This window comes from Pezoporus wallicus, unplaced genomic scaffold, assembly GCF_028554395.1.
Source record: "Pezoporus wallicus isolate ANWC-B61680 ecotype Strahan unplaced genomic scaffold, APGP_CSIRO_Pwel_v1 contig_736, whole genome shotgun sequence".
Classification (NCBI taxonomy): domain Eukaryota; kingdom Metazoa; phylum Chordata; class Aves; order Psittaciformes; family Psittacidae; genus Pezoporus; species Pezoporus wallicus.
Window position 1 is genome coordinate 3,075,608 of NW_026639744.1, and position 26,442 is coordinate 3,102,049.

A 26,442-nucleotide genomic window follows, 5' to 3' on the forward strand; every position below is an offset into this window, starting at 1 on the left:
AGGGAACCCCACAACACTTCAACACCTCTCACCCCAGGCCCGGCCGGACGACAACACTGACCCCCACCCCGCCCCACGGCCCTCCCGCAGCATTTCTCGCGAGCGCTGAGCTCGGGCGGGGCGCGGGCGGTGACTGACGGCTGCGCAGCCTCGGCCCTGTCGCCATTGTGTTGCAGGGAGAGGCGGCTGGCTTGCCTTGCCTTGGTGCGGCGGCCTGTGGGCCCCGTCCGATTTGGCCCTTCCGGTGCATCCTTAGCTTCTGGGTGTCTGCGTCGCGAAGGCTGTGCTGTGAGAGTGAGTAGCGGCCGCTTACGGTGTTTGCGAGGGAAGGATGGCTCCATACGGCCCAGCTTGTGCCTGTGTGCGGGGCCGGGGCCGGCGGCTCCGCGCCAGGGTTGGGGGGAACCATTTTGTCTCCGGGCAGGCGCCTGGCTCCGCCGCCTTTCTTTGAGCAAAGCACCTCTGATGGCTTTACTCCTCCGCTCCTTCTCTGGCCGCGGAGCTGTATGATGCCCTGTGTCCTTCAGTGCCTTTCTTCCCGTTGAGGAGCTTTTTCCCCTGTGGGGCTGGGGCAGAGCGGTCGGTGCTTCCGTTCGGCCTGACGTGGGCCTGCAGCGCGGGTGCGGCCGTGGGCTCCGGTAGGGGCCTAAGCGTTTGTGGCAGAGCCTCTGCCTTCCAGCCCGGCGCGGAGGTGTATGGTGCCCTCTTCAGTGGCTCTGTGGAGCGCCCGTTGTCTTGAACCTACTAGCTCCAATATGGGGGAATAGCCCAGCCTTCATGGCATCAGCTGCAGAACCGTAGGCAGACGATCGGCATTTGTAAATATTTTTATTGCTCTTGGCACTCCTGAGAGGCTGCTGAGTTTTTTTTTTTTGTCAGCCTTCCTTGATTAAAGGTTGAGAAAATACCTCAACAAAGGATTGCACAGGCTGAGAGACTTGTGCCTGCATTCCATCTTGCTTGTCATAAGATCATGGTTGTGAGTAAACACTGAGGAGGACACGTGATCTCAAGTTGCTCGGGGAGAAAGACTTGCCAACAGTTCTGTATCAAACTGTACGAAAATCTGTAAACGTAGAAGTGTAAGTCTTAGGTAAAGGTGCCATTGCATAGCTCTAAGATAGAAAACTTGAATTTAGAAGCTGGGAGCGAAGTGTGTGCTTCTTTCTGATTTAGGGTACAAGAATGCTGTCACCTACTACTCGAAGAGTGGAAGTTAAAGCTCTCTTTACTGGTAGACGTAACTACTTCAGATTGCCCCTCAATTTTCCGTAGAAGGGGTCAAGGCAAAAGAGAGGAGGGGTGAGAGGTTTTTATTTTATGTATTTGCTGTCTGTGTTATTTTTTCCTTCTGAGATTACTGTGCTTTCCCACAAAGACCTCTTGGACTTTTTTCTCTTGTTATCTCTATCTGTGGCTGTGTTAGGCCTAGTTGATCTTTTATGTCATATTTGGAGGGATGACAGATCAAGAAGGGTAGGACATTTGAGCTGTGTGCTCAAAATAGGCTGTTCAGCTCTGCCTCCTGTTACAACTTGGCAGTGTGTTTCCCAGGTACAACTTTAAATTTAAAAGGCTTGTTTTCAGAACTCTGTTTTTTACCACTCTGGAGAGGCATCCTATATATCCCATATTCCAGGAGACACAAGAATTGTTTCCATTTTTTTTTCCATGAATTTTTGGTTGGTAAGTTGTGTAACATGGCATGAATGTGAAATAAATCACTTTGAGTGTTTCTCACCCTGCTGTTCCCCTTCTCATTTGTTGGATGCTAGAGTGAGTAGCGTCAAAATGATGAAGCCAGAAGTGTGTTTTGTCAGGATTGTGTGTTAAGGTTGCTCAGTGAAGGACACAGTAGGTGTGATATTTGAGTAAGCTGTTCCTTTTTGTGGCAATAACAGGCTTTTAAATCAGTTAAGATTGAAATGTGATTTAGTTGTGTGGGTTTGTTTTGTTTTGTTTTTTTTTGTAGCTGTTATTTTTGTTGCTCAGAAGTTATTTAAGGGTTGTGGGCTTTTCTTGTTGTTGGTTTTTGTTTTGTTTTTTTTTTCTCACTAACTTTTGTGTAAATTGAGGTGGCTGCTTTGTTGTTATAGAATATATTACAGCATGTTAATTACCGCTTGGGATTTTTTGAATTCCCGTGTGAGTAAACAAAATGTTCAAGGTTTTAATTTGTGTGTCTTTGTGATCATTCAAAAAAACCTCCTTAAGATGCTGATGCTGTAAAAGGGAACCATTCTCATTCTGAAATACCCTATAAAAACAGTGTTCCCCTTGCAGACAAGTATTACTGTAGGTTTAATAATAGGATTTTATTTTCTTTTCTGAGACCACTCTTTTGTTTGGTGTTCTGTAATAGCTTAAGATTCTATGATTCTGTGTTCACCTTGACCCACCTCAGTGTGTTACCATGATCAGTGTAAGCCATATGTTTTTTTTTTTTTAAATGAACTTGAATGGCATGCTTCATGCCCCTGAATCTTTGTTGAAATGCAAAGATAAAATCCAGTTTCCCTGAGCAGAAATTCTTTGATTAGACCATAAGGTTTCATCCCCCCCCCGCCCCCTTCAGTTCGTTTCCACCTCTGCATCAAACAAGGCAGGTCTACTCTTGTGAAATGTCTGTTCTTACCCAACTCTGATTCATCCTTTTAGCAGCTCTGTGTTATTTGCTGGCTGAGGCCAGGACTGCAGGAAAAGTGTATGGTTGTGTTAAAGAAATTAATCATAATATGCATGCATAAACTAACATATTAAATTTTGCATTTTCTAACATGCTGCCTTTAACTAAACATCTTTGTGTGTAGTTTCTGTAAGCTTTCTTTCCTTGGATAAAGAAAACAACGTATAGATGGTATCATCCTAACATACTCGGGTTAAAATAGGAACCTGTGCTAATGTAAAAGATTAAGCTGATTGATAGTATTGTCCTCTTGTGGTTACCTCTGGAGGAGAAAATTACTCTTGTGTCTTTTTATGTGTGTTTGTAGAAAATTCACTAACTTTGGACTCTATTTCAGCTTAGAGATAGTTTTCTGGTGTCCACAGTCTTCCACCTTATCCTTTCCTATCTGAATGCTCTTATTTTGTCTCATCTGTGGATGGTTCATAAGCAATTTTGTTAGTACGAGATGATCTCTAAGTTAGTCTTGAAGTTCTTACAACTTTCTACATGTGTCTCTTCCCCTTGTTCATCTGGCCATGAATTTCTACTGGTAGGAGCTTCCATCCCTTCTAGAACCTTCGTGTATGCTACATGTCTGTGTCTCACGCTTTTTATCAGCGTTATTTAATTTATCTGGTTCCATACCTGTCTGAAGGAAAATTATGCAGAACGATATGTAACAAAAGTGGTCATGCTGCTGCTTTTTGTCAGGTACTTAAAAAATATGATCTGTTATTCTGTGTGTCCATCCCTTATTTTTTTGTGTCAGGGTAAAATATAGATAAACAGTGCTTTGGGTGTCAGATCTCATCAAGACTGCTGTCCTGTCCAGCATACGCTTTGGTCTGTATTAGTGTGACGTTAATTTAGCTTCACAGTTTGCAACTTCAGTAGTTACTTTTTTCACACTTAGAGCATCAGATGAATACTAGACTTCGCAGTGCATATTATGGCAGGTTATTCCAAAGCTTCATTATAGTGTCTTATCTAATGTTACAAATGTGAAGAAGTATGTTTGTCACATTTTATTGCACGCATTTTATTGCACACATGATCCACTTGAAGTGACGTGGCTTAGATTATTAGACTTGTCCTTACCAAATTTCTTTTAAACTTTCATGATGGAGCAGTGTTCTTCTGTACTTTGGAACACTGCTTAGAGCATTCTTATAAATACAGCTGTATTTACAACTTTGATAATTGCATACAGTTGCTCAATATTCGTTTAGAGGTTTAAATTTAATGAATTCATTATTTCAGGTTCCTAATCCAAAGTTAGGCAAGTGAGAATTTCAGATTCCTGAATTGGTTTTGTTTAACTGATCGTAATAGAAACCAGCTTTTGTTGGTAGGACTATATTGAGTAAACTTGGGAATAGTGATCAAGAGCTCAACCATGTCTCTGGCAGAAGTGAATGGGTTGCTAATGTCTGAAGCATGGTCTAAAAGCTGGTGTGCTTCTCCATAATACAACCTAGTAGGTCTTTTGTACAAGAATATAAATGTTCACTTAAAGTTGGTATGCTTCATGTTCTCTTTGGGGATGAAGGTGGTGTTTATTTGGCAAAAAAACAAGCAAAGAAACCCCAAACCCACAAAATTTCTACTTGCAAGAAAAATTGAGTATTAAGGCTACTTTGTTGGTAGCTCTATGACACAGCTCACAATGGAGCATGCACCAGAACAGTTGTTAAAAAAGCCTTCCATTAAGGAAATTAACCTCAGCTGCCCAATCAATGGGGTTCTGTACAAACTATCTTTTACAGGTAGATTACGTAATGTAGTATGACTTTCAGCCAAGATTAAAAGCCCCAAGTATGTGAACTCAACTTGAAGCTGCAGTCAAACATGAGGTATGTCAGGGTTGATGCAGCAGCTTTTCACAGATTGTATTGCTGATGCGTTGGAAAAAATGTGCTTTACTGAGTGATTTCTCCCTTCCGCCCCCCCCCCCCCCCGATATAGCTTATTCCCATTCCTGGAAAGTTGAAGCCAGAATTAAAAGCAGTTAAATAAAACAGATTGTACCACCTCTGCAAATCACCTTGTACCAGTGGAGTTCTCTGCCATCTGTTTCAGAGTTGCTAGTTATTGTGCTACTCTTTCCACACCATACTACTGAGGATACTGCAGTTCTACTAAGCTTTTTATTTGAAAGCTACCTTTTGCGGTCTGATTCTGGCAATACCATGCTGAGGAGGAAAAATCTGGGGATGTTAGCAAGCCAGTTAGCGAACTATCTGGAGTTTCTGAGCAACAATAAGTCAGAATATTCTTTCTAGGACAGGAATTTCTACAGGATCGCTTCTCACAGAGAAAAGGCACCAGCATTTATCTTGAAATGCCTAGAGATAACAAAAGAGCAAATAAACAGTGTCTCAAAGGTAGATTTACATATGCGTATGGGACACCAGGTGGTCTTTTGTATATGTTAATTTAATGGGAGTTGTCTCAGAAAAGTTAGATACTTCATTGAGTCAGGTAGACTGAAAATGTTGTTTTACTGATATTTGTGTGTGTGTGTGTTTGTGTGACTCTTTTCACTGACTCCTGGCCCATTTTGTGTTAATACTAGTGTGGCAGAGTTCTTAAGGGCATTCCACTTCTCAGAGAATAGCAAGAATATGCTGTAACATAGCCCCTTTTGCTGTTTTTTATAAGTTTTCTAACATGGAATGGGACAACATGTAAAGAAAAGGTTACAAAAGCTAGAGTAAGAACTCATTTCACCATTTTGGTGATGCATAATCATACCAAAGGGCTGTGTAAATATTTGTATGTGTGCATCGTATTTATGATGCACTCAGAATGACTTGTGCATGTTTTGCATGTGGGTCCCTGTTTTAAAAATAAAATTAATTGGTGTGTTCTTTGACAGGATACAAAGAATGGAGTCAAAACCCTCAAGAATTCCTCGAAGGATCTCTCTTCAGGCCTCTGGCTCTTCACTAGGGTCTAGAACATTGACTGGAAACAGTTTAGCTGGTGCATACAGTGCAAGAGAACCTTCATGGAGATTAGAATCTGGATACCAGGTAATGTGTTATGTCTCTTCCTGTAAAGTATAAGTTAATTTAATGTCTGTTTTTCATCAAGAAAAACCCTAAACCCCAGACAAAACAAAAAAAGTGAAAAAAACCCACCCCCAAAAAACAAAGTCCCCCCCCCCAGGAAAAAGTCCCATGCAGGGCCTTGCATTTAGTTTAATTCTAAGATGTAAGGATCTAATAACCAGACCGGTAACAGTATTCTGCTGTGTGAATTCATAGTTCTAGGCTTGCCATTTGTGACTTTTGTAGCTGCACCTTTAAAAATGAGCTGTTTCATGAATGAAGGGCATTCTGATACCATGGATCTATTTTGCACTAGCCACTGCAGTCTTAAACCTGGATGAAGGGGGTTTTCTGTTGTGGGGAGGTAAGGATTTTGTTTGAACTTTGATCTCTATAGGGTGTTACACTTTTGTGGATGATGCAAAAGTTCCAGTAATATATTGTGGTTCTAAGAATTGGCAGTAGGCAAGAAGATGACCTTTAGGCTTTTATATCATGCTGTCATGTCAATCTGCTAATATATCCAGGCTTTCTGTGCAATAAACAGGACTGGGGTAATAGCATTTACTGTTCACATGCAACGTTTTTCACTAACTAAATTGTTTTTGTGGGGGAGAACAGCCATGCTTAAGAGTAAGAGCTAACACTTTACAGATACATTCACATTGGAAGAGTATTATGGGAAGCAGAGATTAAACTACTTGAAAAATTATTCTGGGTGCTGGGAAACAACAGATGGCTGTTTGGCTCAAATCTCTTATTCTGCTCTTGTCACCTCAACTTTGAGTCCAGAAATATAAGCCCATCTTGGTCTTAGAAATAGTAGAAACTTAACTATATGATTAAATGTTCATATTTTTTAATAAAATAGTTCCGAGTTTGGTCCCCGCTGACAAGCTATCTGGAACATTGTATTATGTAATGCCTTTTCCAGAAATAGTTTTACAAGTAATAGAGCACTAATTATTTTTAGCACAGTTTATTTTGCCATACCAGGCATATATGTGGTCATTAGTAGAATGGGCAACAGAGAGTACGTTAGGGAAATCTTCAGTCATTTTTGCATTTTGGATTCCTGCATGTTTTTCACTGACTGTCTGCTCGGCAAAATTGACTCACAGAGTCCTACTCTTTTATAGTCTTTTATGGGTCCACACAGTGTACATATCATACTGAAAGCCGTTCATCAGAAGGTGAGCTGAATTGATGGTGTGAAGTTACATGTGTTACTGCTGTTACAAAATTATAACACAGGAGACTTATGTACTTTACCTCTCTTATTACATGAACTGCAGTATGTTCACTGCACTGTTTATTTATTTCCTAATGAACAAAGTATTTCTAATCTGAGAAATGATCTTTGTAACACTTTGGAGTTGAAACAGAGGAGAAAATGATTGTTCAGATTATGTTGTGTCCCTTCTATTCTAATTCATAAAGTAGTCTGTGAGCTTGTTACACAAGACTAGTGCTTAGTGATAAATGCATAGGGAGGCTCCCTTCCTTGACTAACCTTTGGTACTTACAGAGCTGTTTAAGACTGCAGGTGGCGAGGGCAAGAAGATACAAATAGTCTAAATAAAGTTAAGTCCAGTCAGATACGAGTGGAATGGTTGGTCCTTGTTGCTTGATTAATCCTTTAAGAAGCTACCTTAAAATGTTAAGAGCTGCTTCAGTTCCAAGCAATTTAAAATTTGTCATTTTGAAGAAAAAAAACTGTATGGCTTTCAGTAGTGCTTTGGTTATATAGAGGAAAGACAATGTAGGGACTTGGCTTTTTAATGCAAAGTCATTTCTGCATCTGGAGACCATACCTGATAATTGCTTAACTGAGAACAATTATTGAGACTGCTGTCAGACTTTTGAATATGTGTGTGTATGTCACACATTTTTGAGATCAGTCTAGGTGGTAGCCTCTCCTCATCTGAGGAGGCATAATAAGCAAGCTAATTGTAAATGAATCTGATGAATGCTGAATGACAGCATTTTTTCTGGGTGAGTTACAATACAAAAATAGTGTAATGGTATGTAGAAAAAAAATCTAAAATCCTGTGCTTGATGATTCAATATTGTTAACCATTTCATGAGACATCAAGGTGGTTTGTTGGCTGTTATTTTGTTTTCTTTTTCCCGTGTTTTTTTTTTGTTTGTTTGTTTGTTTTTTGTTTTTTTTTTAGATGGTGTGATAGGGTCGAATGTAATTTGTAAAAATGTTCTCCTGAACACATTTTTCTGCTACTGAAAGTAGACACCAAAAATAGACTATCTGGTGTATTGCTTTAATAGTGAGGGTCTGACAAGGGATGTTAAATAGTGTTAAGATGAACTGAAAGAAAGCAAATGGAGAGGTTTTTTTCTTTTTAAATTTCTTATGTATATATATACACACATATATATATTTTAATTTTTTTTTTTTTTTAGTTTCAGATATAGTAGTTAGTTTGAGCTTTCCTGACACCATGCCAGATCATTTACTTTGTCTTAAAGCCACTTTTTTGATTCCCAGTATGTTGCTTGTTTTCTGTTTTGGCTTTGGGACATCTGTCAAAGAAACGATGAACACAGTGCAGAGGTGTCACAGCTACCAGACTCTGCTGGCATTAGAACAGTAGATGGTGTAGTTCTGCTAACTGGCTTTCATTGCTGTGCTAGTGTAGGTGTATTGTTCTTGGAGTCAAAGTCTTTACTGTGGTGATCCAGATGTGTAGAATTAAATGAAATTCTCAAATCTTCAGTATCTGACAGGTAGAGAAAAAGGAAAGTATTTCAAGAGCATGTAAGTGCAGGTATGGCTTGTATTAAGAGTGTTTTATGAGAGCTTTATTTTTCTCTTAAAGTTGTGTAGTCTTGTACCCATGGCAGTTTATCCGTATATGAAATAATTAAGAAACCTGATGAATCCCACTGAGACTCTGAAATAGGACAGAACTTGCTGGCTGATACTTTATTTTCAGATTTAATTTTGCTTGTGAGAATGATGAGAATTACTATTTCTCCAACTTTTTAAATGGTGATAGAAACTGCTGTAGTTGTAGTATTAATAGTTCCTAGAAAGAGGATGGACAAGTAATCACTTACTGTTGACGTGGGAGTCACGGACAACGCAGAGACGATCAATGTGATCAAGCGATTGCCAAATTTATTACAAAGCCTTAACTCCTTATATACTATTTCTTACATGCACTTACAGTGATTTGGCATATTATGATTGGATACATGTCTTGAAGACCCTTAGTGACTAACATATAATTGGTTAAGCACAGGTGTGAGAACTTGACCTCGAAAGCTTGCCAACAGTCCACAGTTCTCATTAACTCAGTGAATTCCAGCTTCTTTTTATCTTGCTTGCTTAAGCTTCTTCGGGCCTCTCATGGCCTTGCTGTATCTTTCAGGATTATTCAGCGTTTATGTACCAATTATGCATTCTCCCGTGAGAACACTGTCTCCACAACTTACAAACTCTGCTTAGCTGTAAAAAAAAAAAAAAAAAAAGTTTGATTTCTGTTAATTCCGTTAATTTTACCAATTTTGGGGATTATTCTGTGGAGCAAATAAAATTGCAATCTCTTTCCTTAATTATCATCTGTTCATTTGTTCATTGACTTTCAGTGAAACTAGTAGTGTAGAACCTCATTCCTTGAGGTTCTCTTAAGGACAGACAGATTTCTGTGTTAAACAGTTCCTGGTTTCATTAGTAGCTGCTTTTGCTTTCACAGAGAATTGTTTTCTACATGTGTAGGTTTTTTTTACTCAACACTCGGAAGTGAGGTCCTTAATTCTCTCCTGTTGCTAGAGTATCTTAAGTTGGGGTAATGCCTCAAAAGCCTTACACTTCAACTTTTTACTGTCCGCAGTCAAATGAGAGGATGGATAAAGGAGCTGATAATTGCTAGGAAGTAATTTAAAAAAACTCTTCTTTTGCCAGTGGTTGTCTCTTAAGACTTTCATTTCCTCTTGGGTATCCCTTGGGGTTTCTCATGAAGGGTTTCCAGATTTGTGATTACTTCCACTTCCCTGTGTTTTCAATATTCAAATTGGATATTAAGTTAGCTTTGAGTTATAAGTTGTGTATGATAGTTATGTTGTTCTTCAGGAATCCAGTGTATTGAATAGTTCCAGTAGAGATTGGGGTATTGGAGAAAGAGACACCCGTGAAACTCCTTGGAAGCTTACAACATCCTCTCCAACTCACTACTCAGGGACACTTGATCATCCACATTCTGGAAGATTTTTGGGAAGCAGGAGCAGATTGGTGAGAGTTGTTAATGTATTATGCTTTTTTTTTTTTCTAATTCTTTTACAAGGGTTTTACCTTGATGCTTTCTATCTGCAAACCTGCTAGCAGGGGCTCACTGTAATCTTTCTGGATAAAAGGGTATTACTAACTCATGTTATAGTCTGATGAATGGCAAAATTAATACCATTTATGCTCAGCTTGTTCTGTCGGGTATTTCTAGGAGGTGTGGGTTTGTTTTTTTTTTTCATGTTACCAGCTTTGTGAGTAAACATAAGTCCATGGTTTTAGAGATGTGCTTTAGAAAACTTAGTTGTGGAGTTCGTAGTCTGACTGTGCTTATTTAGATGCTGCTTTTACAGCATATTGTGGAAGAAAATGGAGGCTTAACTGTCACCTGTGATCCAAGACTCGGGCCTTAACAGCTTGCCTTAGCTAGGCTCTGGAAAGTACCTTTATAACTCCAAAAATAAATTAGTTTCCTTCTTTGACATGCTTAAGCACTGTAGACCTTAAATCTACTTCCAATTGTAGGAGGAATACTAAAATGATAAAAGCAGACAACTGTGAAGATACTTGGTGGGAAGACTGGACAAGTGAAAATTCTGCTTACTTTCAAACTGCGAAAGATACTTGGGTACTTGCAAGTGCTACCACCTTAAATACCTGTTTGTTTTCTTACTGTCACTTAAAGGTGATAGTTTGAAATAAGCAGGGGAGGGAGGAACTAGCGTGGAGATGATGGCCTTCAAGGGAGGAAGTCACAGTAGGTGTCTCTATTGATGAAATGCAGATGGAGTCTGTGGTTGCAAGTGGACTATGTATCTAGTTAAGTTAATGCTGTAGAATTTTCAAAATTATACTTTTTTTCCCATTAAGGTTATTTTTTTTTCTCTTCAATTCTAATGCAGATCATCATTGCTGAAGACACTCTGAAATCTCTGCTTATCAAACAGCAAATTATTAAAAGAGAAGTTGTGTGTTCAAGAGAGAAATGAACCTGGCTTTTTACTTGCTGTAGTTTCTCTGTCTTCCAATCTGTCTTTTATGATGAGATAAGAGAAATACTTTTTAGTTTTTAAAGACTAAAATGTTTTGGCATAAGCTCTAGTAAAAAATATAACAAAAGTAAGACACAACTATAACATTTAATCTGGCTGATCCTTAAAAGATCTTGGCTGTAGATACTATTTGGGAAGACAAACAGTTCAACTGAGCTTTTTGAGCTCAAATTTTATATATATAAAAAAAAAATTCAAATAGAAAATAAATGTTCTCACTACAAGTAACCAGACAAACAGCCCATTTTTTTTTAAATTTCTTTTTTATTTAGTAATAGTTACCGAAAAACTCTCTTTCAATGCTGTCAACTGCAAAAATTGCTTTGTACCCATTCTTTACCCTGAACCGTTTCAGTTACACTTGAGCTTGATATAATAGAAATATTTTTTAAACAGCTTACAAGAAGTTAGACCTGACTCCTTAGCTAAGTGTATTTTGGATTGGCAAAAAAATAAGCTTGATTAGTTAATCTGTTAAAAAAATGAAGGTGATCAGTTTTTGCTGTTTCTGGACAGCAAAATTATGGTTACTCAGAGATCTGCAAAGCTATATTTGATCATGTTTATGGCATCTTACAAGTCAGTAGTATCTTTTTCCCCTGCGACATCTATCTATAAAGGAAAAATAATGCTGATTATAATAGAAGAGTTTTTGTTTTTTTTTTTTTGTAAGACTGTATTGCATAAACGTGGGGATAGTGATTTATGCTCAGGCATAAATCCTATGTAGTTATAGATAAAAAGGCTTTTCATCTTAAAATTGTTCTTTTTTGTGAATCTTGCATTATGTATGCTTTTGTTCAGTGGAAGTACATCTGAAATAATGTGTCAATTTTTTTATTTCAGTCTACATCATCTTCCTCTCATTTCACATCTGGGTGTTATGGTGACTCTGAGAGAACTCAGGGAGCATATTCAAGACTCCATGGCCAGCAGCGAGATAGTGATTCAAAGAGACCTAAGCTATCTTGTACATCTACCTCTTCTGTGAGAAATAATGGCTTGACTGCCTTTTCAGGTGAGAGGTTGCTTACTAGAGCTGAGTTACATAAAAATTGTCTTTAGTAAGATCAGGTTTTCTCAAGTTTTAAAAACTTGCTTTGAAATATGTTTTCAGTTTTCCTAAATATTAAAAGACTGTGCCTAACAGAAGAGTATACTCACACTGATGGCAGTATCTGAAGTTCTGAGAATGCTGCTAATGTGGTCTTTTGAAAACCCAGTTGTACTCATGTTCCTTCAAAACTGTTAACTGTACCTATTCCATTTGCACTAAAGCTGAACTTCATGGTTTAAATGTATCTTAATGGGTTAAGATTTCGAGGAAAGAATGAGTGTAGCTACTGTTATTTCATGAGTAATATGAATAATGAGTAATAACTACGTGTGCCAGGGACAGCAGAAAGGGAATTTTAACTTTACTTAACTCTCTGTTTCAAGAAGCACAGTGTCATGGCTGGTTAGAGCTCTGTTGTTAGGGGTCAGGGAAGAAAGAACTCTCTTTTTTTTTTTTTTTTTTTTTTTTCCAAGTGGGCCTAAACTCATTTTGTAGGCTAGGTGAAAATAAACATTCTACACCAGGAGCTCCTTCAGGAAAACGTGAGGTATTCATTAAAGCTCTAAATAAGTATGCTGTACTTGGATAGGTATGGGTTAAACAATATGCAAACAAAAGCCTAAAGGTCAGGAAATAACAGTGAAAAACTTAATTGGAAATTCTAAGCAGACTGTTCAATTCGTTCAGATTACCCTTGCAAAGATGCAAGGATGTTCCTTTTTTAGCTTCACCTATGAAACCACGCAGCCATCCCCCCAAAAAAGTAAAAAATTCTTGCTCAAAATCCAGTATTGCTGATGATGGTCATTCGCCAGAAGTAAGAAACCATTAACGTTTCTTATAATGGTATAGGACCATAGTGTCTTTCCATTTTTAGATTGGTTGTTCGTTTTACTGCTGACCAATGAATGTTTAAATTTGGATTTATAAGTTAGTACAACAAAATCAAGGTGGATTTTTCAGAGCCATTGAAGAGCACAGGTTTTATTCACAGACGAAGTAAGTACAGGTCACTATTCAGTTGTTGGAGCTGTTGGCAAAAAAATAAGTGCCCCTTTGAAGTGTTTACTCTGCAATATGAGCAAAACCAGTATTAGTCATAGTTGTGTGTAAGCTGCATTTAAGCTGTCTTTCTGGAAAAAGAATTTTAAAAGCATCATTAGAACGGCAGCACTTACTAAGTTTCATGCTGCTGTTTTGCCATATTGCAAAGCCTATTTAATAATTAGCTGCCATTAGAAGCAAGATGCTATTTCTCTTCCTCCTCCTCTCCTGTATGAGTGTTAAATGGTCTGACTTCACAAAAGTGTTATTACTTTTTTCCTGTTTAGCTTTCAGAACTAACAGCAAGATTAAGTAAGTGCTGTTTACTCTTGTCCACTAGATCAGCTTAGTGACATTGTAAATTTGCACCTGATATAGTATAACCAGTATGTGCGTCTAAGTTGCAGGTTTAATTGGTGTCTAAATGATTACAGAAACATAAGATTTGCTTACTTTATAGATTCTTCTTGGAGGTGCAGTAGGATTCCTAGATCTTCATCAGTGATGCTTGGTTCCCTTGGAACTGAGCTGGTGAGAGAACGAAGAGAGTTGGAAAGAAGAACAGATCTGTCTGTTAATAATCTGGTGGATCACAGCTACAGAAACAGTGACTTTTCATCTGCAACATGTATGTATTGTACAACTGTAAGCCTGTAAACCCATAGGTTGCATGCTCGTTAGCTTTTTTGTGCATTCTTTGAATTTTTTATTCAAAACACAAAGCCAAAATATCTATTTAATTTTAGGGTACTCTTTTAAATGAAGTTGGCTGGCTACTTTCAGTGGGTTGGCTGAACCATCAAAAGATACATGAATGTTGTAGCTTACAGATGCATTCAGTTATATGAAAATGCTGTTGGTGCTTGCCGCTGTAACAGTGTGAGTAGTCAGTAAGCTTCATGTTCATCTTAAGATTTCTTTGTATTTACATATGGGGAAAAAAATGTTAATTTGACTCAGAAAGGGGTTTTAATAAAGGTGCCCATATTGCATGATCTCTTTCCATTTGGGTTCTCTTTGAGTAGTTATTAGGGAAACTGCTAGAACACTGAAAATAATGAATAAGCACATACTTCACATTAGGTTAGAGGCTTGTTCCACAGTAACTGCTAGAACTAGTATTGACTTCTGTACTGTCATTTTCACTTTCTATTCAGTACTGTGGCCTTTCAGAGCTGTCTTTGAGAAAGCTTGTTGTCTGTCTTGATCTGCTTCTTTTTGCAGATGCATTAGTGGTACTTAATAATGTGTAATAAAAAAAAAGAAACAAAACGACCCTAAACCAAACAATAAGCCACCAACAAGTAAAAGAAAAAAAACCCAGTGCAACTCGCCCCAAAAAACCAAACCAGCAAAACCTACCTAACAAGAAAAAACACTCCCCCCACACCCCCCAAAATACCCAAAACATTTGTACAATTATAGGAGATAAATAGAAAAGATAAAAACTAGTTCCACATTTCATCCTGCAGTCTTTCCTTACCACAAGGGTATGATTTAATGTTGTCATACTCTACGCCACTTTAATAAGTGGACAGTTGGGAGTTTACGTGGTAGAGCCTGATGGAAGAGATGGATGGGTGGAGACCCTTGCTTTGTGCTGTCCATGCTGCTTTTCTAGCAGTAGTGACACTGTTAAGTGCTATAAAAATAACTCCCAACTGTGTTCCCAGCTGTGTAATCAAAACCATATGGCAGATGCCTGGCATCTGTGCAGATGTTTCTTTAGTTAGAATCTGCCACATAGTTGCAACAATAGTGATTGCAATGCACAGCCCATTTAAAAAAAAAAAGGGAAAACCAAAAAAACCAAAGCCGAAAAAGGCCCAACCAAAAAACCCAAACGCAAACAACCCCTCCCTCCCGACCCAAAAAAGCAACGACATCAAAGCTATAAACATGAAAGGTTTAAATTCGAGAGTACATAGAGAAATCTTCTGCCTCCTGTCTTTATCTTTGCTTGTTACATAGTTAAAATATTGGAAGTATTTTCCATTTCAGTGAGGTCAGTGGGCTTCAGCTGCTTTCTTCCCTCCCTGCCTTCCCCCTCCTCCTCCAATCTAGCCGTTTGAAGAAGGAGACTAGCTGATGTTAGCCTGCTCAGCTGCTTCATGTAATGTTGACTACAGTTCAGCTACAGTAGAGTTCTCAGTGTGTTGAGGTACTTAACAGAATTTATGGAAAATATGCTTATAACAATCATGGAATGGTTTAGGTTGGAAGGGACGTTCAAAGGTCATCTAGTTCCAAATGCCCTGCAATAAACAAGGGCTTCAACTACATCAAGTTATTTAGGGCCCTGTCCAACCTGACGTTGAATGTTTCCAGGAATGGGACATCTACCACCTCTCCAGGAAACCTATTCCAGTGTTAAACAAGCTTCATTGTAAAATATTTCTTCCTTTCATCTAGTCTGAATCTACCCTCTTTAAGATTACAACCATTACACTTTGTCCTCTTGCTACAGGCCCTGTTGAAAGAAATCTATTCTCAATCTTTCTTACAAGTCCACGCTTAATAAGCAGGGGAGGACACAAAAGTGTGGTGACAGTTGTCTATTTGAGTATAGGTAATCAAAGTTAACTGGGAGAGCAGATGAGATTACTAATCCAGAATGGGTAACTCTGATTTTGCTTAAACCAGTTGCATAGCTGAACAAGGGAGCTAACTTAGTTGTTGCATTTCTTTGCTAAAAGTTAGATAACCCTTTTAGACTGGAGCAATGGAATTACAGTATTTCTAGGGTATTCTTTTTATTTTTGCATTCTTGGTTTAAAACATTATTGTAGCAAGATACACATCTAATTTAGATACTATTCAGTTTCTTGTTATCCAAAGCCAATAATTTTCTGCTACCTTTAAGAAGTGTTTAACTGCAGCTGTTGATGATTTTATGGTGAGAAGAGTAAGAGTAGCTTGTTGTAATAGATGAGGAATATACTTGGCTTTATCCATGCATTTGTTTCGGGTGCTCTCGTGTCTGCCTCATTGCTGAGATTTTGATTTATCTTTCTCAGTCTAAAGGCAGAATGGACCTTTAAGTTTTAAATAGTATTGTGTACTGTTCTTAATTTGTATGCTATTCTGATATAACTTCTGACAGATGGTCAGAATTTCATATTTGCATTATAAGAAAGTGAGATAATCTGAAGATTTGGGGGGATATTAAATTCCAAATGGATTTCCCAGACTAAAATAAGTCTAGATTTCAGTTTAACTTCAGAATTCTGGTAAGTAAATGTAAACTTAGTATTATTCTGGAATCTTACTTGCCAAATTTGAAACAATTTTGATTAAGGAGCACAAAATCTTGCCTTTTGTGTTTATGCTTTAGAGTTACCCGTCTGGAATGTAATAATTGGAACTCTGCAGAGTTATCCATCTAGAATGTAGCAATTAGAGCACATCTTGTTATACTGTTTTCCTCTGCTTTTCTGTAACAGATCTTCAAGACAGGCCTGCCTCTTCGTATGCAGAGGGAGCAAGACCAAAAGAGAACTCAATAAGCACTTTGAGGCTGAATGCATCCATGAACCGCCAGTTGCCTTCTGATCATCAGCCATCTCTTTTCAACAGAGACTCTAACATGAGCTCTTCAAGATTCAGCTATTCCTCAAGGCAAAGGAGAAATGAATTGGAATCTCCCCAGAGGAGCATGCAGCCAGCATTTTCTCTTACTGCCATTAGAGATGAAACTCCTTCTTCAAGTGGTTCTGAAAGGGTTTTATCTTCTCAGAGGTCATTGAATGAGCCTGCAGCTGATGGTGAAGGGAGGCGCACAACCAGACAGCTTCTGTCTCGTTTAGCATCTAGTATGTCATCTACATTCTTCTCTCGAAGGTCTAGCCAAGACTCATTGCATACCAGATCATTAGGCTCTGAAGAGTCAACAGTAGTCCCGAGAGTTCAAGCTTCTGCTCTGTCGAGCAGTAATGGAGCTGCAACTCCAGAAGTTCCAGGACTTCAGACATCTGAAGCTTCTCAGGGATTTAGTTTTCTTAGACGAAGATGGGGTTTATCAGGAGTTTCACAAAATCATAGCTCTGATTCAGATGGGGAGAGTTACAGACCAGACTCTGAAAGCAGGAGTACAGGATCCTGGTTATCATCATCTTTGAGGAATAGATGTACACCGCTCTTTTCCAGAAGAAGAAGAGAAGGGAGAGATGAATCGGCAAGGATCTCGACCTCTGATACAACTGCTAGATCACAACATATCTTCAGAAGAAGAGAGTCAGGTGAGGAGACCTCTCTTCAAGCATCAGATATCCCTCCTTGGGCTTCTGTTAACAGACCACCAACACCTGCAGTATCTGGTATTCCTACAGCTACTGCCTCCCCACCAGATTCAACCCACAGTAGGAGAAGTTCTGGAATTCTGCCTGGTTCTCTCTTTCGCTTTGCAGTGCCTCCAACATTAGGAAACAGTCTGTCTGACAATCTTATGATAACTGTAGATATTATTCCCTCTGGCTGGAATCAGTCTGAAGGACAAGAAAGTAGCAAATCTAAAATACCACCATCAAGAGACCCAGAAAGACTCCAGAAAATTAAAGAGAGGTAAATTAGTATGTTCTTTTGAGATAATGAAATGTACCTGACTTAACATGAGTTTTCTGTAATCTTGTTAAGAGGAAACTTTAAGTGGCAGCTCAGTCCTGTGTCAGCTGTGTTCTCACTTGTCTTCAGAGAAATCTGTTTTAGTCCTTGTTGGTTTGAGAAAAGTTTGAATGGAACTGTGATTATAAAAAATCTTACATACAGTGTGTCACGTTGTTTGTTGATACTCCTATTCAGCCTGCTTTTAGAAGATTCTGAAGATGAGGAGGGTGACTTATGCAGAATCTGTCAGATGTCCTCATCAAGTTCTGACAACCTTTTAATAGAGCCATGCAAGTGCACTGGAAGTCTTCAGTATGTTCACCAGGAGTGCATGAAAAAATGGCTGCAGTCCAAGATTAATTCAGGTAAAGCAGACTCAAGACCAGGATAGACTTCCAGTTACACTGGGGGGCTTATCAGGAGAATTACTCTTCTAGTATCAAGGTATTTATTTGAAAAACAAACAGCTGGGGACACACAAAAGAGTGGCACATACACGCTTATTGTATGTCTGTGCAGCTTCTCATGTGAGTAGATCAAATAACTGTCATGTAGACATTTGCATTTTTGGGATTGTCTACTAAGAAATTAGACAGAATATAACATTGCAGAAGCGTAGCTCTAGAGCTACTCTACAACTTTGTGTGAGTTTGTTCCCTACTCTCTCGTGGATGTGGTTCTAGTTGTTTAGACTTGTAGCCAGGTGACTAGCAGAGTGGTGGGGATTCGACAGTCCAAAAATGTTACTGCCTCCTGTTCAGGGCAGTTTAAAACTGTTTAAAAAAACAAACAAAACCAACTTCAAAGTGCAGTAGAATTTTAAGAAACTTCACAAATGGCACACAGTACAAATGTTTTTAATGTAAAGCTTGTAATGTAAGTTATCTGTAATAATAAGATTTAAAAAAAGTTAGCTTGGTCGAAGGCATGAAGGTCATGGAATACTTTTTCCACAGGAAGGTGCTAGCATCTTTCTACTTTTTTACTCGTTATTAGAGGACCCACATCAGAGTAGGGATATATTGGAAGTCTCAGCCTGTAGAAGAAATTAGTTTGAGGTATTTATAAGACATGAAATCCACCATAAACTTCCTTTGTTCATCTTGTTGCCTATGGATCAGCTTGCTTTAAACCTGGTTCTTTGAAGACAAAATACTACTCTGGCCATAACTTTAAGGTATTCCAGTATATTTATTATTACTTTTGTGTATTTTTGGATTACTCTGTAGAATTCAAACAGCTCAAGCAACAATTTTATGCCAGACTTTCAGTAAGAGGCATGAACATGAAACAAAATATGTGGAGCTGGGCAGAGAATAAACATGCTATAGCTTTTAAATTCCGATATTAGCAGATAGAAGCTCTATTTGTATTAGAAGCTTTCTTCTAACCTTGCTCTGCAAAATTAAGTCAAGATTTAATTAGAGTTTGTCATGCTTGTATAATTCTGTCATATGTCATAGATAGTTGTAACTTGATACTGACATTCGCCTGCTCCTCCCCACCAGGTTCTTCTTTGGAAGCAGTAACAACTTGTGAACTGTGCAAGGAGAAGTTGCATCTGAATCTGGAAGACTTTGACATTCATGAACTCTATAGGGCACATGCAAATGAACAAGTTAGTATATTTTGCCTAATTTGGTAAGTGTTGATTTAGTGCTGGGAGGGTGCTCTTTAGAGAGGGCAAATGCATCTCCTTTTCAGAAGGACCGTTATGCATATAAAGTAATGTCAACATGGAACAGATTTTTCTCCTTAATATTCAGACAAATTCTATCTTCCTGCTGTGCTTCCTATAGCTGAGCTTTCAGTAAGTGTAATATATCTTATCCTTTTCTTGGTTGCAGATCTGTCATCTAGTTTTGCAGTCCAGTGTGTCTGCCACATGGGTGCAGTGGGAGTACTACTAGTATGATTAGATTTAATTTTAAATTAAGTCATTGTCTTTGTTTTTAGCTATTTTTAACACGCCTTAGTAATCGTTTTAAACATAACATCACAAAAAACTTTTTATTGTTTTCATTAGAGTGGTAGAAACCAGTCTCTTTACTAACAGCTTCTTGGTGCTCCTTCAAGTACTTTCCTAAATTAAAAATAATCAAAGGCCCATTAGTTTTACTCTTGTCATATAAAATACATTCTCTTAGAACTACTGGGTTGTATAGTGTTTGAAAACGAACAAATAACAAAAAGCTGGTGTTATTTTAGTGAAGTTTATTCAGGGAGTTTTTCTTATTCTCCGAGTTATTCTATGAATACAGAAAGACTAATGAAATTTACCTGCCTCAGAAGTTGAAAGAAAATAGTGACACAAGTTTTGAGGGCAAACATCAATCTCTAATTTTTTTTTTTTTTACTGTTTAGCAGAAGCTAAACTACTCTAGTTTCCAGTACTTGGGCGAGACTGTGAAAAGTCTTTCTCAAGACTGCCACCATCTTAATTTTTAGCACTGCTGACTGTTACAGTCACTGTATTTCAATAGAAATAAGAACCTTGAAACTTACTTAAAGAATTGATTCTAAATGATCAGTTCAGCAGTGGCATTTTCAAAGCTTATCTTAACACGGGAAATAATTTCTCAAAACATTTATAACATCATAAAGTTCTTACAGTATTTCCCTTAATTTGGCTTTCTGTAAAGTGTTGGGAACACTGAAAAGAAACCAGCAAAGTTTGTTGCTGTTATCTTCCCCAGTGATACAATACTTGGATTTTCAGATTTCTTTCTGTGAACTTAATCATGCTAGTAAGACTTGAATAGAAAAAGTTCTACAAATAATCTTCAAGGATAACATTAGATCTGGGGTGGGTGGGAAGAACCAGAACTGTAAGTAGCTTTTCAGTAATATAAATTTAATTTTTTTTTATATTTCCTGGAACAGCTTGATCAAATATATAAAGTTTCCCGTAAAATTTATTTCTTGTTCTACTTCTTGAATAGTCTGTGAAGACATCGCTGACATTCTGAATGTTTCTTTTTATCTCCTTTAAGGCAGACTATGAATTTATCAGCTCTGGTCTCTACCTTGTAGTGTTGTTACACTTATGTGAGCAGCGCTTTTCTGATATGCTAGGAACAGCAAGTGAGGCCAGCACACGTGTTAGAGTAAGTATGCAGTGTTTTCATGGCTGGAATTGCTTGTAAAGATAACTTGGAACTAGATTGTTACCTTGAGCAACCTAGGAACTAGATATCCAGGAAGCATGCTTATTCAACAAGTTTATGTCTGGGTTTGTTGATGCAGTAACACCGTGTTTTGATTTTAAACTGAGGGTACTACTTTACTGCAGTGTTGCAAAATTATTTTTGTCAAGGTTATTGGTAGTTCATTGCTTTGCTTGTAATCATGGTTATTGTGAATTTATGCAAAACTGGGAGGTTAACCTCCCTCTGTACAAAATATGCGGTTGAGAATGTTGGTCTACCTTATTTGATTGATTTTTCTCATTATGCCAGTTTACATTGCAAAGGTCTAGGCCTTGCAGTGCTTCTCTGCTGAACTGTGCCTAACAATGTATTCGTATATTACATTTTGAAACTGACTAGCTATAGTATGGTTTTCTGGTGTTAGGCAGTACTTTTATTGATTGTATGTGATTGGATTCTTGTTACTTAAATGACTTGACTTACAAATACGGTAGGTACATATTTTACCAGTAAGAGATCATCATAGAAAGTTATTGTTGCATAGTGACTCATTCAGAAAGCCTGTATTATACATGTTTGTTTGACTCTAGATAATTATTTGGTACCCTTTGCCAACTGAGCTCCTGAAAAGCTGGTGTGATTTTTTTTTTTTTTTTTTTTTATTACATACAAAGTGACAATATTACCATTTAGCTTGTCCAAGGCTTATTGGAATGGCTGCTATCAGGTACTAGCCATCTAGGATAGAGGCAGGACTGTGCTCTAATCTCTTACTGTATTAGAACAGTGGTTCTCTTTTCCATACACATCTAACATAGAGCTTGTATTCCATGATCCACAAACAAAATGTCTAGTTTTACTCTGCTGCAGGTTTAGAGATATAGAATATTAGCAAGCATCCTGTGCAGGTTATTAGCTTGAGTGTATTGCAGAAATAAGATGTTTTTACTGGTAGGAGGCAAAATTATGCAGTTGTGTTACACTGCATTTGTAAACTAGTGAGAACACCAACGTATGCTTGGCATCAAACAGAAAACTTGAGCTATGGGAAGTGTAGCATTATATTCTTGTTTCATTTTGTTTGCTGTGTCTCAACATCTGGACTGTCACTGAAACTCTCATGTAGATTGTCACATACAAAAAAAAAAACCACCAAAACTAATGTGGCTGAGACATTCAAATTTGCCTGAAGAACTTGTGTTCCTAGGGATTTTGGCTTTGATTTTGATACTACATCCTTGTAAGATTAAGCTGCCACCATTGTCCAATAGTAATTGTGCTCTTAAACTTCTTATTTACAGTTAAAATCTTAAGTGTATTTATGCATTTTTCATTAATCTCATTCAGAGGCCTCTGTTTTGCCATAGTAATAGTGAAGTAAATGAAATGGATCCAAATAATGCAGTCCTTACAGGTTATGTGATTATTTTTTTTTACAATTTCTAGGAACAGTTTTCATAACACTGGCACTTGTTTATGTATTTTACTTTCAAAATTGATCTATTTTACAGACTGTAGAACATGAAGATGATGCCACTAACTGCTACCAGAAACATTTGACATACAGTGGAAACTGAAATAAATAGCAATTTGAAGCCTAATGTGTGGGATTTATATTAAATTTTGCATTGATTTTTTTATTTTTTTTACAACTGGGATGAGGTTTTGGGATGTGAAAACTAAAGAAAAAGTGAAGAAAACTTTGTTAACTTGTTGCAAATTTCTGCAGATAACTTTGCAACTTTTAAACTACTTTCTCTCTGCCTTGTTTCTAGTTTATTAACCTTGCAAGAACTCTTCAGGCACATATGGAAGATATTGAAAGTAGGTGCTTCCCCTCTTCCTCTCCCCTCCCATTAGATCAACTCGGAGCTAAATGAGTACAATCCTCCTTGCCAAGATTCATAATACTGAACTTAATTACTGAAAACTTGATTTTACCCAGCAGTGCTTTTTCCATTATCAGTAGAATTATTCCAAGGTTTTAATTCTCCATGATTGATTCCCCAACAGCATTCTGTTTGGACCACAGAAGCGTTTTCTGCAAGTGTTAACAAGATTCCTCACTAGTTACAGTTTGGTTATTGTAATTCTAGGAATACACAGTTATGGAACTGGTGGTGACCTGCGGGTTGTAGCCATTTACACAAGTCCTAGTAGAAAAGAAATGTTTGAAGTTGAGTTTCACTGCACTTAAATTACCATACTTCTCTTGCCATTTCCTCGTCCCCCCCCCCCCCCCCCCCTTTTTTTTTTTTTTCTATCCACACTTCACAGCTGTATGTATTCCTTGGTCTGGCCTACCTACTTCAGGAATGAAATTTAACAGTTGCCAGTTTTGGCAAAGGACTAGCTTACTTTTTGCCAAATAGCTTCTTCAGTGTGTTTGAATTCAGAACTATATGCTGGGCACAATGAATATGCAGTAGAAGGGTAGCTAGTTAATCTGCCGTTGTTTGTTTGCTTGCTTGCTTTTTTTTTCTTTTTCCCTAGTGTGCATGTGAATGTTTGAAAACATACAAAGCTTGTATGTGAATTTTCAATGCACTGGATTTAGACTGTGATAAGGGATATTGTGTGTGTCTTCAGTTTTAGTTCAAGGAGCAGAAGATGATTTGAAGATTATTATTTCTGCATTCAGAGCAAAGGTGGACTTAAGTTTGGAATTTATTCTTGAGTTATGTACATCCTTGTTAGAGTAAAAATTATGTTGTTATGTGCCATTTTACACAGTAATCTAATCTATGTTTGATTCAGGCCTTAACTTGCAGTTGAGGAATACTGAGGTTTAGATTTATCATTGATGGTACTTTGGTTACATTTCTCTTTGAAGAATTGGAGAAATGTTTTGTTTTGTGTACAGAGATGGAGCAAGTTACTTGAATATAAATACTTCATTGCCTACAGAATTTGCTTAAGAGGACAGATTAAATTTCTGTTACAGACAAGCTTAAGACGTTACAAGCCTATTGTAGATGTGTGCTGATTTTTATTTTTAAGTATGTGTTTGTTTTATAAGTCACCTTGCAGCAACAAAATTCTGTGCATAGGTGGGCTTTATGTTCATTTTGCATATGCTGAAAGAATGGGGTTGGAGAGAGGAGCTGTTTGCAACTGGGCCTGACTTAATTGCATTAAGCAGTATATATACAGTAAACAAAAAAAAGTTTGGTTGGACTGCTGAATCTTTGTAGGTATTTTAGTATCCAAATTATTAATTTCAAGTCATTTCTTTCCCTTGTGTTGGGTGCTGCTGTCATGGATTGAATATATTCTCCTCTACTGTTGGAATTAGCCACTGTAAACACTACACAAAACTTGAATCTCTGGCGTAATTAAGTTTTCTTCCCTCTATTTTGAGGAAGAACAGCAGGAGGACGCTGCATTTCATAATGTCAAGATTTGATTTGAAAATGCTGTAATTTTCAGACGAGATGCATTTAAAAATTAAGCGGTGTAATTACATAAGGTTTAGGCAGGTATTATAATCTGCTGTTTAATATTATAAAATTACCTTTATTTTTATCACTCAAAGTAGTGGAAAAAAAGTCACAGGCATTTGTCAAGGCTTCTGATTATACTGTGTTGTTCCGACAGCTTCTGAGGACGATTCTGAAGACTGATGCTGTTAGAACTTTAATACTGCAAGAGACAAATGGAATTGCTGCGGAAATGCTGAATTGGCAAGAACAACATCAACATGCATTTGAATTTTTCCTCTCCTTAGTAAAAAGTGTATTGAATATTACTGTAGGTTTTGAAGCATTGTTGAATTCAAAATCGACTGCTGCACAGTGGAACTCAGTGGACTTGAGGACTACTCAGCATGTGCAAGGATTAGATATAAAGCTTTGTTTTGGAAGACATCTGATTTTGAATATTTAAGGAAGCTATATCTCCCTCTGTTTCCTTCTTCCTGTAGTCAGATTTCTGGTTTTGTCTACCGAGTTTTGGTCCTCTCCAGGCAGTAAGTGGGTTTCAGGGTGAGGGTGGGCAGGGAGGGTGGGGATGTCCATGTACTTAAATAAGTTTTTGTTTGGTTTTGATTTTTTTTTTTGTTTTGTTTTTTAAATGCCTGTGTTGCTGCATCATATAATAACTGATTGCTTCCAGTGTTAATGAATGAACAGGAGGATGAGCAAGATACTGACGAGATTGTTTGTTTGATTTTGGTTTATTTGAAGATTATTTAACTCAAAAAGCAATAAGAACTTGCAGAGGTCTTCTCATACTTAGTGATGGTTTTTTTCTTATGTATTGGTTTGGAAATTGGAGACTATATTTGATATTATGTGGCTGTTCCATTATGAAATATTGCAGGTGTAAACTCTTGCATTTCAGCATTCCTGGCAGATATGCAACTTGATAAAGACCTAAGGTTGTTTAGTTTAATCAGACTTTTTTAGATCCCACCTTCACTGTTCAAAGCACTGGCTATCAATGTGTTTTTTCTAGTGTTGTCACTTCTTTATAAATAAAGGTGATAGAGGTATGCATCTCTACTGGTATTGTCCATTTCATTTAAACATGGATATCTACCAGAACTTACACTTGAAAACTTAGAAAGCTATAGTCTGTGGTATATCTTTACTAATGTTTATAAATTCTTATGCAGATGTTTAAGATTGTTTCTGACCATTTTGGATTGAAATGCTTTATATGAATAGTGGTACAATAAATTGTTGTGTATTGGGGTTGGTTTTGCTATGCATATTTGTTGGGGGGTTTTAATTACTACAGTAACAGTGTCTTTGTGAAGAGCGCAGTATGTTGAAATAATCTTCAGTTCAGTTGTCGCAGCATATGAAACTAACTTATATGGAAGAAAGGATGTGCCTCAGCAGCTTAAATGAGCTCGTGTGATTTTTAGTTTGGTAGCATTACATGAGATGGTCTGTCACTTTTAAACTTGAAAGAAAATGAAATGCTAAGGGAAGTGCACCTTTCTGTGCTCATTCTGGTAACCTTAGGCATTGGCTAAGTTTCACTGCTAACATGTGCAAGTATAATTCTAGCAATTAGCTGAAATACAGCTCTCTTTCAGACCTTCATTTGAAAACTGAAGGTGTAGGTATATGTGAAGATATTTCTATTTCTGAAGGAAGTGAATTGGGTTTATAATAAAAATAAAATGTTTAATCCCTTGAGTCAGTTGGTATAGCTTAATAAAACCATACACTGAAGCAGACAGTATTTCATATGCACTTTCTAGATTTAGAGCTACACCATGAGCTCCTCTAGCCTAATGAATTGATGAGTTGGAGGATATTCCTGATTTTTTTCTGCCTTTATAACACATAGCATTCCGTGGATGTGTAAGTAACTGTGGTAGCCTTGTTGGGCTTCACTGTGAATGAAGGAGTAACACTGGGGAATAGTGTGGCGGAAGCAGTGAGGAGCAGAGCATGCTGTCTCCTTTTTGCACCATATTTCTCCCTGGGTTTGGAGACGGAGGGCATGGCTACAGTTCGTTGCTGATTCTAGCTGTTCTCAGATGTGCGTACCTGATCCTCGGGGCTGTGCCTAGAGCTGCAGGTGTAGCATCGTGATGCTGTTGGGAATGCTGCGGTGTGG

General features: G+C 37.8%; 1 protein-coding gene across 6 annotated transcripts; it reads left to right on the plus strand.

Annotated features, from left to right (window-relative positions):
- Positions 1-200: 200 nt before the first annotated feature.
- Positions 201-24,616, plus strand: MARCHF7 (membrane associated ring-CH-type finger 7). 6 transcript variants are annotated; one of them, XM_057415725.1, is made up of 11 exons: positions 201-294; positions 5,547-5,703; positions 9,815-9,973; positions 11,863-12,034; positions 13,578-13,745; positions 16,561-17,677; positions 17,915-18,084; positions 19,228-19,337; positions 20,713-20,826; positions 22,644-22,692; positions 24,466-24,616. In XM_057415725.1, the coding sequence occupies exons 2-11, from the start codon at positions 5,557-5,559 to the stop codon at positions 24,489-24,491; spliced, it is 2,232 nt and encodes a 743-aa protein (XP_057271708.1). In that variant the 5' UTR covers positions 201-294; positions 5,547-5,556; the 3' UTR covers positions 24,492-24,616. The 6 variants fall into 6 exon arrangements, 4 of the variants coding, with proteins under 4 accessions (XP_057271708.1, XP_057271710.1, XP_057271707.1 ...); XR_008972954.1 differs by lacking the exon at positions 22,644-22,692 and having other exon boundaries at positions 19,228-19,360; XR_008972955.1 differs by lacking the exon at positions 24,466-24,616 and having other exon boundaries at positions 19,228-19,360; positions 22,644-23,502.
- Positions 24,617-26,442: the final 1,826 nt, after the last annotated feature.